The sequence below is a fragment of the Scyliorhinus canicula genome, chromosome 10, assembly GCF_902713615.1.
Source record: "Scyliorhinus canicula chromosome 10, sScyCan1.1, whole genome shotgun sequence".
Classification (NCBI taxonomy): domain Eukaryota; kingdom Metazoa; phylum Chordata; class Chondrichthyes; order Carcharhiniformes; family Scyliorhinidae; genus Scyliorhinus; species Scyliorhinus canicula.
The window spans coordinates 150,773,889-150,791,435 of NC_052155.1; the positions used below are offsets into that span (position 1 = coordinate 150,773,889).

A 17,547-nucleotide genomic window follows, 5' to 3' on the forward strand; every position below is an offset into this window, starting at 1 on the left:
TGTCTTTCTTATCTTTAACTTCCTTGCTTAGTCATGGATATTTTTCTCCCTTCTTACATTTTTTCCCCCTCTCCGGAATATATTTTAGTTGGGAGGAATTGACTATCTCCTTAAACAACTACCACTACTCATCAACTGTCCTACCTTTTAGTCTTTCTGCCAGACCACGGGGACCAAATCTGTCCTCATGCCTATGTAATTACCTTTTTTAACTCCAGAACACACGTGTGGGATTCGTTTCTTGCCCTCAAACTGAATTTAAGATTCTATCATGCAATGATCACTCTTCCCTCGAGGATCCTTAACTGTGAGGTCATTGATTAATCACTTATTATACAATGCCAAATCCAGAATAACCTGTTCCCTGGTTGGTTCCAGACCAGACTGCTCCAAGGAACAATCTCTAATATAATCAATGAACTCTCCCTTGAGGCTACCCTTTCCAATTTGATAAATCCAGTCTATATGCATATTAAAATCATCCATAGTCATTGCCGTATCTTTCTTACACGCCACCAGTATTTCCTGGTTTATACTGTGCCCCACTGCGGAAGTACTGTTTGAGGGACCTATAGATTATTCCCATGAGGGACTTACTTTCCTTACAATTATATTTCTCCCCAGACTGATTCCACGTCTTGATTTCCAGTGCCAAAAATCATTTCTCACTACAGCACTGATCCTTTCCTTTACTAGCAAAGCCACACCACCTCCTTTTCTTCTCTGTCTATACTTCTGAAGTACTGAGTTCCCTTGGATATTCAGACCTGGTCTCCATGTAACCATGGCTCCGTAATTGCCCCAAATCATACCTCTTTGTCTCTATTTGCACTGTTAATTAATTGATTTTATTCTGATTGCATCATGCATTCAGATACAAAGCCTTTAAGTGTGATCTTTTATCAAATTCCCTGCTCATAATCCCTTAATACAATATGACGTTCACACGTTCTGTCCCTTTTGTTTTCTGATATTCGTCTCATCACTATTCTGCACTTCTTTAACTTTGATTTTCTGATTTTCCATGCTCTTTACCGTTAATCTGAAAGCAATTTAGAATAGGTAATTCAAATTAGCAGTTCCTTACCAAGCAATGAATTTACGTTTTTCCTGTGATCTCACTCTTTGCATTTTCCACTCTGTTTATGGTGGATGGTTCCTTCTCTGTGTACTGTTTCTCACTCTGGAGCTGCACTCCCTCCTCCTGCTGTTTTAACTGGCCAGTCCACCTCTCTCTGCTATTTCTCGCTCTGAAGCTGCTCCCGCTCCCTTCCGCTGTGTCCGTCACTCTCCGCACTGTTTATCAGTCTGAAGCTGTTCTCCCTTCCCCAGCTGTTTTAACACGCTGGATCCACCTCTCTCTTCTGTTTTTCAACCTGAAGCTGTTCTCCCTTCCTCCGCAGCTCCCTTCCCGCTGTTTCCACCTCTCTCTCACTGTTTCTCACTCTGATGCTACTCTCCATCCCCCGCTGTTTTAGCTTGCCCCTTCATATGTGTTGTTTCTTGCTTTGGAGCTGCTGCCCCTTCCCCCGCAGTTTTAACTTGCGGGGTTCGCCTCTCCCCACGCTATGCCTCGTTCTGTAGCCGCTCTCCCTTCCCCTGCTGTTTTAACTCGCTGGGTCTTCTTCTCTCTGCACTGTTTCTTACTCTGAAGCTGCTGTCCTTTCCCTCGCTGTGTAAACTTGCTGGGCCCACCTCTTTCTGCGCTGTTTCTCACTGTCACCAGTGTTTTCTGACTCTTGCTGTTCCTAACCTCCTCCCATACTGATTCTACTTTGTGACCCCCTGAATCAAGATCATTTCTCAGTTGTGTTCTTATTGCCATCCTTAACTATCAGAGCTACCTCCTTTTTCATTCTGCTTTCTCAATGTTGTTTTCAATGTTATTTCCCCACCGTGGCCCCTTTCTAACAGTATCTCTGTAATGGCAATTAGATCTAAATTTAGATCTTGTGTCACGACTTCATCTATTTTATTGCGGATGCTTTGCATATCATGTGAAGAGCCTTTAATTTTATCGTTCATTGCATGGGCCTTATTGACTGATGTCCATTCCTGTTCACTCCACTTGCCCTTCTACCCACATCACTATGCTGTTGTATCATTTTGATTTTTTTCTTTAGATTTCTAAAATTCCCTTCACCTGAACACCACCCCCTCCCACAGCCCCATCAGTTTTAAATCAAACAAGGCCCTAGGCATACAATTTGCCAGGTGACTGATCCCAGTCTGGTTGAAGTGGAGCCCATCCCAAAGGAACATCTCCCTTATTCCTGAGTAGTGTTGCAATGCACCATCAAAACTGCTTCTCACATCACTCTTAGAGCAAACAATTGGAGTTCTAACCATCTTCACCCATGGCGTCCAGCTTCTAGACAAGGAAGGGCTCTAAGCCAAAAGCCTTTTGAAAATAAGTGAAGGAAGTGTAAATGGGTTTCCCCGAGCCTGAATGATGAGTGATCTCTTCTTTAAAAAAAACAGTTTGGTATTGTCAGCCAATTGTTTTGATGCAAGATGATGTACTTTCTGTGAGACAGATATCTCAATAAAGATAAAATCGTCTCGTTAGTTATAACTCTTTGTCTTTCAGATTATTTCCAATAGAGAACTTGAAGAAACGCTGAACAAACTAAGAGAAATACTGTCTGATGATAAGCATGACTGGGACCAGCGAGCCAACGCTGTAAGTTGTGTCAATTTGTGTGTAGGATGACTTTTGTGCTGACATGCAGATATATTTTTTCCCCTGCACAAACTGTTGAAAGGGCAAGATGAAATTCTTGTTTGTGTTAAACTTGGAGTCTGGATATCATAACCTACTTCATCAGTGTAATTTTATTTTGTAATACTATTCATCTTAATGGTCTTTAGATCGCTTACAATTCACCATTAATCAAGCATGCTTTGCTTGTGAATTTAAATTCACTAAAATGTAATTTTATCTATTTTTAAAAAAGGATTGATGTCAGAACTGAGTGGGGCAATGGCATTTTTTCTTTTCGCCTCTCCAGGCTCTTTTAAATCTAACCAAAAATGATAGGATTCAACTTTCTGTTTACTACCTCCTTTTGTTAATGTTTTGAATTTCATTGGAAACTCTTGAAAAGTTGTTTCTGTGAATTTCCTACATCACCCAGTTTTCCACTACTAACTTTGTTGCCGCTTTGCTGGGAGTATTGTTCAAGTATTATTGTGCCAATTACCAACTTGTATTGCCTAAGGTGAATCTGCAAGCGATGGACAGGCTGTTTAGTTGTTACGGCTATTATAGTTGCATGTGGTGATAGCCTCACTTGATGTACACGCATGAGTATTTTTTTTATTCGTTAATGGGATGTGGGCATCACAGGCTGTGCCAGCATTTATTGCCCATCCCTGATTGCCCTTGAGGGGCAATTAAGAGTCAACCACATTGCTGTGGGTCTGGAGTCGCATGTAGGACCAGGTAAGGACGGCAGATCTCCTTCCCTAAAGGACATTAATGAACCAGATGGGTTTTCATGACAATTGACAATGGTTTCATGGTCACCATTAGACTTTTAATTCCAGATTTTTTTATTAATTCAATTTCGCAATCTGCAGTGGCGGGATTTTAACCTGGCTCTGGGTCACTCGTCCAGTGACAGTACCACTGTGCCACCGCCTCCCCGTATTTTTGAATAAATTTGCTTGACATTGATAAGAAAGCAGAACCCAGATTAATTGTTTGTCCCCATACTGACCCAGCAATTCAAAGGCCAATTGTAGCATCCCTCAGCACAATGGAAGTTATGATCAGCTAATTCAGCCAGACCAAGTATTAAATCTGATATCTTTCTGATCTGTTCAATTCGGCTACTTACTGTTAAACACACTTAATCATCAAGAGACCGAGTGCACCTGTATTTGAAAACTTTCCTTTTTTCTCCTAGCTGAAGAAGATTCGATCACTACTGATTGCTGGAGCTACAGAATATGACTGTTTTTTTCAACATTTAAGATTATTGGAAGGAGCTTTTAAATTGTCGGCTAAAGATCTTCGCTCGCAGGTTGTCAGGGAAGCTTGCATTACTGTAGCGTAAGTGTTGGAAGTATACTTTGACCTGTTTACTCTCTGAGAATCACAGAATTGTTATGGTGCAGAAAGAATTCAATTGGCCCATCGTGTCTGCACTAGCTCTCCGAATGAGCGAATCACCTGGTACCATTTCTCCCTACCTTGTCCCCGTGACCCTGCACATTCTTCATTTTCAGATTAGTCTTGTTCCGCTTTGAATGCTTCCATTGAACGTGCCTCCACCATGCTCTTGGGCAGTGCATTCCAACCCTAATCCCTGCATATAAAAGCTTATTCTCCCCTCACTTTTGCTTCTTACACTAATTTCTTTAAATCTGTGCCCTCTTGTTCTTGAACCTTGCAAGTGGTAACAGTTTGTTCCTTATCTTCTCTCATGATTTTGAATATCTCTATCAAATCTCCTTTCAACCTTCTTTTCTCTTCGGAAAACAATTCTACCTCATTGCTGGAATCAGCCTCATGAATCTTTTATGTACCCTCTCCAATGCCTTCATATTAGAGTCACAGACTCGTACATCTATGCCGACCATTAAATACCAATCTATACTATTCCCATTTACCACCTTTTGGTCCATAGCTGACTATGCCTTGGCGATTTAAGTGCTTGTCCAGATGCTTCAATGTTACAGGAGTGCCTGCTTCCACCACCCTCTCAGGCAGCGCGTTCCATCTTTCCACCACCCTCTGGGTAAAGAAAATGTTTCCTCAGATAAGCCACTTACTCCTCACCTTAAACCTATTCCCTCTGGTCCTAGACACCTCTGCCATGGGGAAAGGATTATTGCGATCTACCCTATCTGTGCCTTTCATAATTTTGTATACCTCTATCACAGCCCCCCTCAGCCTCCTCGGCTCCAGGGAAAACAAACCCAGCCTATCCAGTCTCTCCTCATAGCTGAAACTTTCCAAACTTGCAGCTCCTCTGATGAATCTCCTCTGCACCCCCTCCAGTGTAATCACGTCCTTCCAATGATGTGGCGATTAGAACTGCACACAATATTCATCTGTGGCCTAACCAATGTTTTATAAGGTTGTACCAAGATATCCCTACTCCTATATTCTCTGCCCTGGCTAATGAAATCAAACATTCCATGTGCCATCTTCACCACCCTATCTACCAGTGCTGTCACCTTCAGAGATCGGTGTACTTGTACAACAAGGCCCCCTTTGCTCCTCAGTACTCCCTAGGGACCTACCGTTCATTGTGTATATTTAACCCTTACTAGACCTTCCAAAATGCATCACCTCATGCTTATCAGGATTAAATTCCATCTGCCATTGCTCTGCCCAATTTGCCAGCTGATCAGTCTGTAGCTTTAGACTATACTCATCACAGTCAACAACACCACTTTTTGTTTCATCTGCATACTTTGGGCGCGATTCTCCGCTGCCCATGCGGCCTGGGAGAATCGCAGGAGGGCCCCCCGACATTTTTTACGCCCCCTGGCGACCCCCGCGATTTTCTCCCCCACCACGCTCGGAAAAATCGCAGCTCGCCGTTTTTCAAGGCGAACGGCGATTCTCCGAGCCCGATGGGCCGATCGGCCGGCCCTTCACGCCCGTTTCACGACGGCGGCAAACACACGTGGTCGCTGCATTCGTGAAATGGGCGCCAGATGCCCGTTTGGGGCATCTAGGGGCCCGACTGGGACGGGAGCACCACGACTGTGCTCGGGAGGGGACAGGCCCACGATCGGTGCCCACCGATCTTCGGGCCAGCGTGCAAAACGGACGCACTCTTTCCCCTCCACCGCCCAGCAAGATCAAGCCGCCACGTCTTGCCGGGCGGCTGAGGAGAAAGACGGCAACCGCGCATGCGCGGGTTCGTGCCGTCTGCATGATGAAGTCATCCGCGCATGCGCGGGTTGGAACCGGCAACCCGCGCATGCGCGGATGACTTCACTTTCTCGGCGTGATGAGGTTGCTGCCGAGAAAGACGGAGGCCCACTCCTCGCCCCCCGGGTGGGGGTGAATTAGGTGCGGGGAGCGGGCTCCGAGGCCGTCGTGAACCTCGGCCGAGTTCACGACGGCCTTCACGAATTCGGCCCCCTGCGGAGAATTCCGCCCGTAGTACCTTGTAGATTCATGTCCAAGTCGTTGATGTGTCTCATAAACAGCAAGGGACCGGCACCGGTGGTCACCGGCTTCTAATCACAAAAGCAATCCTCGACCATCACCCTTTGCCTCCTATTTGGATCTAATTTGCCAACTTGCCTTAGATCCCATGGGTTCTAACTTATAGGAGCAGCTTTCCACGTGAAAAGCTTTATTTTTTTTAAATTTAGAGTACCCAATTATTTTTCTCTCCAATTAAGGGGCAATTTAGCGTGTCAAACCACTTAACCTGCACATCTTTGGGTTGTGGGGGTGAAACGCACGCAGACATGGGGAGAATGTGCAAACTCCACACGGTGAAAAGCCTTATTGAAGTCCATGTAAACTGCGCTACCCTCATCAATATATTTAGTTACTTTCTTGTAAAACTCAATCAAATTAATTAAACAGGATCTCCCACCAACAAATCTGTGCTATCAATCCCTGCCTTTCTAAGCATTGATTAATCCCGTCCCTCAGAATGTTTTCCAATAATTTCCCTACCACTGGCGTTAGACTAGCTGGCCTGTAATTGTGGAGGGGGTGGTCCGGGAAGTGCGAGCAGGCCGAAGGGGGGGGGGGGGGACTATTTTTACGGTCCATGGGCTGAGTCCACCATGAAGCTCGTCACTTCCGCTGTAGGTCACCACCATGCTCATGCGCGGCCACGGACCCAACAATGCTCCGGGCCGTATCGGCAGTTAGAGTTGGGTGCTCTAAGTTGCCTGGCTGCTCGTCCCACCCCCAGAACAGGGAATCGGTGGGTGTTTTGCACCAGTTTCCTGGCATAAAACACCGTCATTTTCATGCCGGCGTGGGGACTTTTTGTCTCAAATGGAGAATCCAGCCCCATGTCTTTCGCCTTCGTGAATGCAGATAAAAAATATTCATTTATGACTTCGCCCATGTCTACTGGCTCCCTGCACAGATTGCCCCATGGTACCGAATACTTTTTTCCTGGTTATCATCTTGCTTTGAATATACATATGAAATGCCTTGCTGTGTTGCACAGTGGTTAGCACCGTTGCGTTACAATGCCAGCATCTGGGTTTGATTCCCGTCTTGGGTCACATCTGCGGGGTCTACATGTTCTCCCTGTGTCTGCGTGGATTTCCTCCTGAGTGCTCCGGTTTCCTCCCACAAGTCCTGAAAGACGTGCTTGCAGATGAATTGGACATTCTGAATTCTCCCTCTGTGTACCTGAATAGGCGCCGGAGTGTGGCAACTGGGAGATTTTCACAGTCACTTCATTGCAGTGTTGATGTAAGCCTACTTATGACAATACTAAGGATTATTATTCATCATATCTGCAAATGATATTTAGTGGCCCTTTTTCCCTTCTTAATTTCTTTTTTAAGCTCGCCCCTCCACACACTACACTCCTAAATGACCTCCCCCATTTTTAATGGTTCAAATCTACCATATGCTTCCTTTTTTGTTCTTTATCAAACCCTCAATATCCCTTGACGTCCAGGGTCCCCTGGACTTGCCATCCTTGCCCTTCACTTTGAGGAGCACATTGGCCCTGAACTCTCACTATTTCATTTTAAAAGACTCCCACTTTCTAAATGTAGATTTACCTACACGGAGCTACTCCCAGTCTATGTTTACCAGATGCTGTCAAATGATATTGAAATCGGTCTTCAACCAATTCAGACACTTGATTTCTGGACTATCCTTACCCCTTTCCATAATGACTTTGAAACTTGCAGAATTGTGGTCACTATCCCCAAATTGCCTGCCCATTGACACTGACCATTTGCCTGGCTTAATTTCCTCGGATTAGGTTTTGCTCTGCCCCGAGCCGAGTATGACTATCTACGTACTGGCAGTGTGGCGATGGAATATGGTGGATTTAAAGCTGGCTGTAGGAAACAGATGGTGATGACAGGCGGCTGCTTTAGTGACTGGAAGCCAGTGTCCAGTGGCGTAGCACAGGGATCTGTGCTGGGTCCCCTATTATTCAGCATTTATATAAATGACTTTGATGACTATGTGTGGGGTAGGATCAGTAGGTTTGCGGATGAGACAAAGATTGGCCGGGTGGTTAACTGTGAGGTTGAGAGTCTTGGGTTACAGGAAGATATAGACGGGATGGTCAAATGGGCAGAAAAGTGGCAGGTGTTAGACTTTGGAAGGGGCAATTTGGCGAGGAGATATTCAATGAATGGCACCACACTGGGAAGTCCTGAGGAAAAAAGAGACCGTGGCTTGGTGGCAGAAGGGCAGGTTAATGGCGTGGTGAAAAAGGCATACGGTATACTTGCCTTATCAATCGTGGCATAGATTACAAAAGCAAGGAAGTTATACAACATTGGTGAGGCCGCAGCTGGACTACCGTGTGCAATTCTGGTTGCCACATTATAGGAAGGATGCGATTGCACTGGAGCGGCTGCAGAGGTGTTTCACCAGGATGTTGCCCCGGAAGGAACATTAAAATTATGAAGAGAGGTTGGATAGCCTTTTGTTGTTTTTGCTTTAGCAGAGCAGGCTGAGGGCCGAATTGATCGAGGTGTACAAGATTATGAGGGGTATGAACTGGGTGGATAGGGATCAACTGTTCCCCTTAGTTGAAGAGTCGGTTCCAAGGGGCCACAAGTTCAAGATGGGGGGACGGCAGGTTCAGGGGGGATTTGAGGAAAAACCTTTTTATCCAGAGGATGGTGATGGTCTGGAATGCATTGCCTGGGAGGGTGGTAGAGGCGGGTTGCCTCATCCGTTAAAAAGTACCTGGATGAGCACTTGGCACGTCTTAATATTTGAGGTTATGGGCCAAGTGCTGGCATGGAATTACAAATGGCAGATCAGGTGCCTTTCATGCGGTGGTACAGACTCGATGGGCCGAAGGGCCTTTTCTGTACTGTATTTTTCTGCGGTTCTGTGATTCCAGTTAATATTGGCAAAGTTAAAATCCTCTATTGCTATTACACTCTCACCTCTGTGATTTTCCTACATATCATCTATCTCCCTGTGACTGTTGGGAGGCCTATAGCATAATCCCAGCAATGTGATCACCATTTTTTATTTCTAAGCTCCACCCATGTGGCCTCATTTGAAGAACCTTCTAAGATCTCCTCCCTCATGACTGCAGTGATGGTCTATTTTATCAATAATGAAATGTCCCCCCCCCATCCTCTCTTGCATCACCCCCCCCCCCCCCCCCCAATCATGCCTGAAGCTTCCATACCCTGAAATGTAGCCCTTCTTTGAGCCATGTCGCAGTGATTGTAACAATATCATATTTCAATGTGCTGATTAATGCTATAAGTTCATCTGTCTTACCAGACAGGCTCCTTGCATTAAATTGATGCAATTTAGCCTCCCAATCCTCCCTTGTGCTTTATTTTGCCCATGTCTTTTCTGCCTACAGGACTGCCCTAGTTCTCCATCTATATTTCATTGAACCTTGCGCTCCAACTGCCCATCTACTCTGTGTCTCATCCTTTTGCCACATTTGTTTAAAACCTTCCCAACAGCACGAGCAAACGTCCCAGCAAGAATATTGGACCAGTTCCGGTTAAGGTCCAACCCGTCCGCCTTGTTTCTATCTACCCCAGAAACTGTCTCAATGATTCAAAAATCTAAAGCCCTCCCTTCTACACCTTGCCTACATCTGACTTATCATCCTATTCCTATACTCAGTCGTATGTGGCACTGGAAGTAATCTACAGGTAACAGCCTTAGAAATCCTGCTCTTTAATCTACTACTTAACTCCCTAAATTCCTGTTGCAGAGCCTCATCCCTTTGTCTGCCCATGACATTGGTACCAACGTGCACCATGATCACTGGCTGCTCACCCTTCCCCATCAAAATGCCCTGCAACCTCTCTGAAACGTCCTTGACCATGGCACGGGAGAGGCAGCATACCATTTGAGAGTCTTGTTCGCGACCGCAGAAATGCCGGTTGGCTCTAAAACTCTCCCAGTCTTTTTCACCCCTGCTGTTCAGCAGAGCCAACCATGGTACGACAAACATGGTTGTTTCTGTTTGCCCCTGAGAGACCATACACCCCCCCCCCACAAAAAAAGTGTCCAATATGGTATATTTGTTTGAGAGGGGAATGATTAGACTAGACTCCTACCTACGCCTACTCTCTTCCTGGTTGTCACCCAACTCTTTTCCACCAGTGCAGCAGTTGCTCGCAAAACGTGCTATCCCCAATGTCCTTAGTGAGCTTATTCAACTGCAGCTCCAGTTGCACTAAGCAGTCATTCAGGTGCTGTAGCTGGGCACACTTTGGCACACATGGTCCCTGATTTCCCACATATTGCAGGAGGAGTATTGCACAGGGCTGAGCTCTCCTGCCATACCCTTGAATTGAGCTCTTTGTATCTCCCTTAAATTTAGAGTACTGGTTGTGCAGAGGACCTCCTCTACTTTAAAAACTAACTACTCCAAAACCAATGCCCTGAAAGAGTTAAAGGGAAGAAATAACCACCTCTGTGTTACTCACACTTCTCTTTCCCCACACTCAGTCTTAAAGCTTCACCTTATGCCTGTTTCACCTGACTCCCTGTTTTCACCGAACTCTAAAAGCACTCTTATTTAGCCAAGCAGCACTCACAGTTCCTTCAGAACTGGACGCAGTACCCCAGCTGAGGCGGAACTAATAACTTATACAAATTCAACATAACTTCATTACTCTTGTATCATCTGCCCCTATTAATGAAGTCCAGGAAATTGTATGTTTTATTAATTCTGAAAAACGTATGGCCAGTGGCTCTGCAATTTAAAAAAAATATATTTTTATTTAAGTAAGGATATAACATAACAATATACATACAAACAGTCAATCAGTAACAAAATAAGCAAAAGACAATTCTCCTGATTTGAGATTTTTTTCTCTATTTCCATTAAACCCTTTCCTTTTTCCCTTTATTTGCTGGCAACAAACCGATCTGTAAATAGAGACAAAACAGCTTCCACCTCATCCAGAATTTCCCATCTGAGTCCCAAAGGGCAAACTTAATTTTCTCAAGTTCAAGGAATTCTGTAACATCCTCCAACCATGTTGATATTTTTGATGGATCTTCTGACTTCCATTCACCTTTGGGCGATCAACGTGGAAAAGGCTACCACATCAGCCCCTTTCCCTTCTATTAGTGCTGGTACTCCCGACACTCCGAAAATTGCCTCAAGAGGTCCCGATAATACTTCCACCTCCACAATTTTTGATAATGTTTTAAATATCGAGATCCAAAACCCCACTAATCGTGGACGTGGCCAGAACATATGGATGTGCTTTGCTGGTCCTCGTTTACACCTTTCACATTTATCTTCTACCTCTGTGAAGAATCTGATAATTCTTCCCTGTGTCTTGTAGGTTCTATGTACTACCTTAAATTGTATTAAGCTCATCCTAGCACATGAAAATGTAGCATTGAACTTGTGTATTATTTCACTCCATAATTCCCATTCCAATTCCATATCCAACTCTTCCTCCCACTTTTGTTTTATTTCTTCAATTGGTGTTTTCTTTCTGTCCGTCTATAAATATTAGTAATTTTCCTATATTCCAACTCATCTGGCAAGAGCAATTCCCTTTTTGGTCCCTAATTGACCCTAATCAGCTTTTTACTTTTTATATGCTAAAGAAGACTTTGGGATTCCCTTTTAGATTAGCTATCAGACACCTTTTATGCTCCCCCTTCACTTCTGTTATTTGCTTTTTCTCCTCTCCCCTGAACCTTCTGTTTCAGCTTGGTTTTTAAAAGTGTTTTCTGCCTGCCACTTGTCATATGTATACTTTTTCATCTTTATCTTAATTTCTATCTCCTTTGTCATCCAGGGAGTTCCAGATTTGTTTGCCCGATCCTTTCCATTCGAGGGAATATACCTTAACTATGAACACATCTATTCTTTGAAGGTAGCTCATTGGTCAGCAACCATTTTTCCTGCCAACCTTTGACTGCCAATCTATTTGGCTCAGGTCCGTTTTGACCCGACTGAAGTAGGTTTCCCCCCAGTTAATTTTTCCCACTCTGGACTGTTAGAACATAGAACATAGAACAGTACAGCACAGAACAGGCCCTTCGGCCCTCGATGTTGTGCCGAGCAATGATCACCCTACTTAAACCCACGTAACCCATATACCCGTAACCCAACAATCCCCCCATTAACCTTACACTACGGGCAATTTAGCATGGCCAATCCACCTAACCCGCACATCTTTGGACTGTGGGAGGAAACCGGAGCACCCGGAGGAAACCCACGCACACACGGGGAGGACGTGCAGACTCCACACAGACAGTGACCCAGCCGGGAATCGAACCTGGGACCCTGGAGCTGTGAAGCATTGATGCTAACCACCATGCTACCGTGAGGCCCCTATATACTGTTCTTTTGTCCTTTTCCATAGTCGGCCTAATACAATGATTACTATCTCCTAAATGTTCTCCTGACACTTGGTGTACTTAACCCATCTCATTTCTAAGAACCAGGTCTAGTAGTACCACCCACCTCATTGGACCGGAATATTCTAGAAACTCTTCTGACCTGCCCTTTATACTACACTTTACACAGGCCTTCTTTTGTTTCTTGAATTCTAGCCTAATAGATTCTGTTTATGATCCCCCTGGGGACATCCTTTTTTATCCATTGTTCTCCTTTATCAATACCGCTACCCCTCTTTCTTGAACACCGTGAATCCAGGGATATTTAACACCCCCAATCCTTTGAGCCAGGTGTCTGTATAGTCATGTATAGTAACTCTGATTTAGAGTCTATTAACTTTTTAAAAATTCATTCATGGAATGTGGGCAGAGCCAGCGTTTATTATCCATCCCCAATTACCCTTGAATTTCAGAGGGCATTTGTCAACATTGCTGTGGATCTGGAGTCACATGGAGACCAGATCAGGTAGGGATAGCAAATTTCCTTCCCTAAAGGGCATTAGTGAGTCAGGTGAATTTTTATGACAATCAGCAATAGTTTCATGGTCATCATTAGATTTTTAATTCCAGATTTTTATTGAATTCAAATTTCACCATCTGCCGTGGTGGACCTCAAACTCGGGTTCCCAGAGCATTACCTTGGATTACTAGTCCAGTGACAATACCTCTTCACCACCACCTCCCTCCATTTATTCCCTACTCCAGTGCTATATGTCACCCCGAGTATTCTGCACCCCTTGTTAATTCTCTCTAATATTAATGTTAATTATCTCTAATATTATCTCCTGGCTTCTATACCCCTGCCGAGTTAGTTTAAACCCATCCCAATAGAATTAGCAAAACACCCTGCAAGGAACTCTGTCCCAGCACTGTTCAGGTGAAACCCGCATGGCATGTCTAGGTCCCATCTCTGTCAGGGCCAGTCCCAATGTCCCAAGAACCACTCGCTTTCCTGCACCGCATTTCCAGCCACACATTCATCTCTCTTATCCTTCTATTTCTGTACTTCACTTGCGTGTGTGGCACTGGGAGTAACTGAAGATTACAATCTTTGAGGTCCTGCTTGCTAATTTTCTACCTAGTCCCCTAAATTCAGACTGCAATATCACATTATTAATTCTACCTGCCTCATTGGTATTGATGTGGACCAAAACTACTGGTTGTTCACCCTTCCCCCTCATGGTGCTCGACATCAGCCAGTTACACCCTGGAACCTGGCATCAGGGAGGCAATACTCCTTCCTGGATTCACGCCTGCAGTTCTGAAGCACTAATCTATTTTCTAACTACCGAATATATTTTAAAATATTATTGAATTGTTACAGTAAGAATGTGCTACTGTGAAATTCTACTATGGGATTGTACTTTTATATAAAATTATTTCAGAAACATGCTCACAACTCCTTTCTGTTGAGCCTTTCTTTAGCATCCCAGAGTAACAAATGAAATTGTTTATATGAAGAAACATAAATGATTTCTGTGGCGATTAGAACCTGTATAGAAACATTGTCTTGAATGTAAGGCAACTATCAAAATATTGGCTAGGCTAATGGCATAATTTCCACCAACTCACCGCAGAGTAAAGTCTAATCAAGCAGAAGCACTCTTTCAATGATGTGACAAGTGTTAATGACTGTAGGCCTGTCGAGCATCATTACAATGTGGGGTTTCATTTCTTTGTGTTTTGAATTTTGGTGGGAGATTTTAAAAATGTCAGCCTTTTCTGTTTTCTGTCCAATTCATCTTTCTTCAACTCTTTTTCTTTACCTGATTTGACCTTTTTCTCCTTCCTGTTTATTTCTCAGTCCTGAAATTGAATTGATTAAGGAGATACCCTGTTGGTTGCTTTGTTTACTTCGGTCTCAGATGCCCTGTTTACTTTCTTGCATCATTATCAGAATACACTTTCCGCAACTCTGTAGGCAATTTGTTTTGAGCTGAAGGATGGGAGAACAAGTCTAACTCATGGTCGGTGCCGTCGCATGCCTGTTCATGCAAATTCTGGCCCACTGTAAAGATGTGATCTTTAAAGTAGGATAATGCTTACAGAACTCTTGTGCAATTGGCTACTTGGATGTTAAATTAGCTCTACCATTAGAAAGTAAAGTTGTGAAACATGAAAAATAGCTATGTCACAGAGAGAACTCCTTCAGTTACTGTAGAAAGATTAACTGAGAAGAATTGCTTTGTATACTGATTGTACTGAGGTACAAGACCTGGTGAGAAACATGAGGGAGACAAACAGAATTAAGCATCCAGACCAGTTAAGCAATTGGGTGAAGGATTGACAAATCACTGTTAGCGTAGATAAATCTACTATTTTGGGCAGGCAGCCAATCATGAGATTTTTAAAGGCCCATTAACCAAACTGTCTACAAATATACCACTCGCCCCACTATTGTGTAATGTCTGTAATGCAGCAGCAGCTATCAGTTGAATGGTGAAGATGGATGAATATGCTTGTGTTTTGCTTAATTAACTTGAAAATCATGACATTTTTGGTCGAACCCTTACTTAAAGTTCATTTTGGAGATAATTGTCTAATTCCTAATTTTATTTAAAAAATATTGCCCAAGTAGTATTTCTTAAAATTAACATTTAATTAATTTATAAAAGAACAATTTTTACTTCAAGGAATTGGCATTGTCATTCCAGTGGATAAATTAATTGCTATTAAGAAAGATTGTGGCTCTCCCTGTGCCTGCGTGGGTCTCACCTCCACAACCCAAAAAGATGTGCATGGTAGCTCAATTGGCTGCGCTAAATTTTCCCTTAATCGGAAAATAAATAATTGGGTACTCTAAATTTATTTTGAAAAGAGAAAGGTTGTGGCTAAAACCCAAATTTCCCAGAAATGGAACTACTTTTTAAAAAAAAAAACTTTTTATTGGCATTTCTCATATTTATAAACAATTGTATTTATACATCACATTTTTATTACCCGTGTTAATTTACTTTATTGTACAGAGAGGCTTATTTTGTCGTTCATTTAATTGACCCTATCTACATTTCGCCGCCCTCTGGATCGGTCTATAGTCCATGGTCGCCGCCCCCCCCCCCCGGCTTCAGCTGTGATTTGCTTCTATTTTCAGGGAAAGGGGGGGGGGGGGGGGTTTACCTTCCCCCCCACACACCCCCACCCCTGGGTTGCGCAGTCCTTTGGTTCCTCATCTATCTTGTTTTTTTTATTCTTAACTTGCCCCTGGTTGCTGGCCTCAAACAGGTTTTGGAACAGCCAGACAAACTGCCCCCAAGTATCCAGGAAGCCTTCCTCCGACCCTGGGGTGACAAAGAATGGAACTACTCTTAGGTTAAAAAAATTAGGTTACTTTTGTATATTGAAACTGTACAAGCCCAATTATTCCTTTTCTCAGCTAAATCTAGCAGCAAGGTATGTGTTTCTATTGGTCAAAGCCCATTTGTTGAAATTTTGTTACACAGGCACCTGTCAACACATCTAGGCAACAAGTTTGATCATAGTGCTGAAGCCATTGTGCCTACATTATTTAACCTCGTCCCAAACTGTGCAAAAGTGATGGCAACATCTGGAGTAGCAGCAATTAGGTGCATCATTCGTGTGAGTATACTGTTTTATATATATTCTCTTTGGACTTGTCTTAGTGATTATTTAGTCTTTTTTAAATCTTTGATTTGTTCATTCTCCACAGTCAAGGAGGAATTACTGAGGTGTGAGCAATACTGACCGAAAGTAGTCTCAACTTCAACATGTTAGCTTCTCTTACCTGCAGGAAGTATTTGAGATTCACTATTGACAGAATTTGCCATCAGTACAATACAATAAATCAGCCTTTGCTGTAAGGATCTTTACAAAGTGCCTATTGGATTGAAAAGCTTTTTCTTAGGTAGCAAAGAATACAGATCTGGATGACATGGACCTTCCTGCTGCAGAGCCAACATTTGATCAGTTGGAAATGCTGGTGGAATGTGTGGAATCCATGTTCCATTGAGAAAAGTTCCAATTGTGCCCAATCGTAGACTTATTTCTATAAAATAGGTTTGTGACCAGAAAAGGTGTTCATAAGTGCAAATGGAGTTCACACGATCAGTAGCATTATCTAATAATAATAATAATCTCTTATTGTCACAAGTAGGCTTCAATGAAGTTACTGTGAAAAGCCCCTAGTCGCCACTATTCGGGTAGGCCGGTACGGGAATTGAACCCGTGCTGCTAGCCTTGTTCTGCATTACAAGCCAGCTGTTTAGTCCACTGTGCTAAACCAGTCCCGACAGCTCTACATGTCTTGTGGCATAAAAAAGTAAGATATAGGACCAGGTGGAGGCCATAAAATCCCTCATAAAAGCCATTCAGTGATTGTGCAAGAACTCAGCTGCAGTTCTTCCTCATATGATTGTGTCCCTTGATTCCCTTCATGTCCAAAATCTATGGATCTCAGTCTTGAATATGCTCAGCGGTTGAGAATTCCATAGATTCACGACCCCCTGCCTGAATGAATGTACCCTTCTCCTAGTCCTATTTGGCCAATTCACTACCATCAGACTGTGATCCCCAATTTTGGTTCCTCACCCTCAGCCCTGTCAAGACCTTGAAGAATTTTATATGCTTCAACAAAGTCACCCCTCATTCCTCTAAACTCCAGAAAATATAGACCCATTCTACTCTATCTTTCCTCAGAGCACACCACACTCATCCTGGGATTAAATCCAGTAAATCTTTGTTGCGCACTCTGTATCCTAGGTACGGAGATCAACACTGTCTTTGGTGCTCCATGTGTGGTCTTACAAATGCCATATATAATTGCTGCAAGACTCACATATTCTTGCACTCTAACGCTCTTGCAATAAAGTCTAAAATACAGTTTGCCTTGCACCTACTTGTTTTTGTTTCTTTTGTATCGTCATATATATCTTGGGGAATATCTCTTAGGGAATATTGGAGAAATGTTGGATGGGTTAGCAGGTTGATGATCAATTTGTTGAACCAAGGGTAGTCTGTTTGTTGAACCAGGTGGCATCTATGAACTG

The 17,547-nt window shown here is 43.4% G+C and overlaps 1 protein-coding gene across 36 annotated transcripts in view; it reads left to right on the forward strand.

Moving 5' to 3' along the window:
* clasp2 (cytoplasmic linker associated protein 2) overlaps positions 1–17,547 on the forward strand; it is a 582,371-nt gene that overhangs the window by 246,359 nt on the left and 318,465 nt on the right. For all 36 annotated transcript variants that reach the window (XM_038809903.1, XM_038809905.1, XM_038809907.1 and 33 more), the window contains 3 exons: positions 2,591–2,683; positions 3,912–4,057; positions 15,985–16,120. In XM_038809903.1, the coding sequence (XP_038665831.1) occupies positions 2,591–2,683; positions 3,912–4,057; positions 15,985–16,120 (375 nt within the window). The remainder of the gene's footprint in view (positions 1–2,590; positions 2,684–3,911; positions 4,058–15,984; positions 16,121–17,547) is intronic.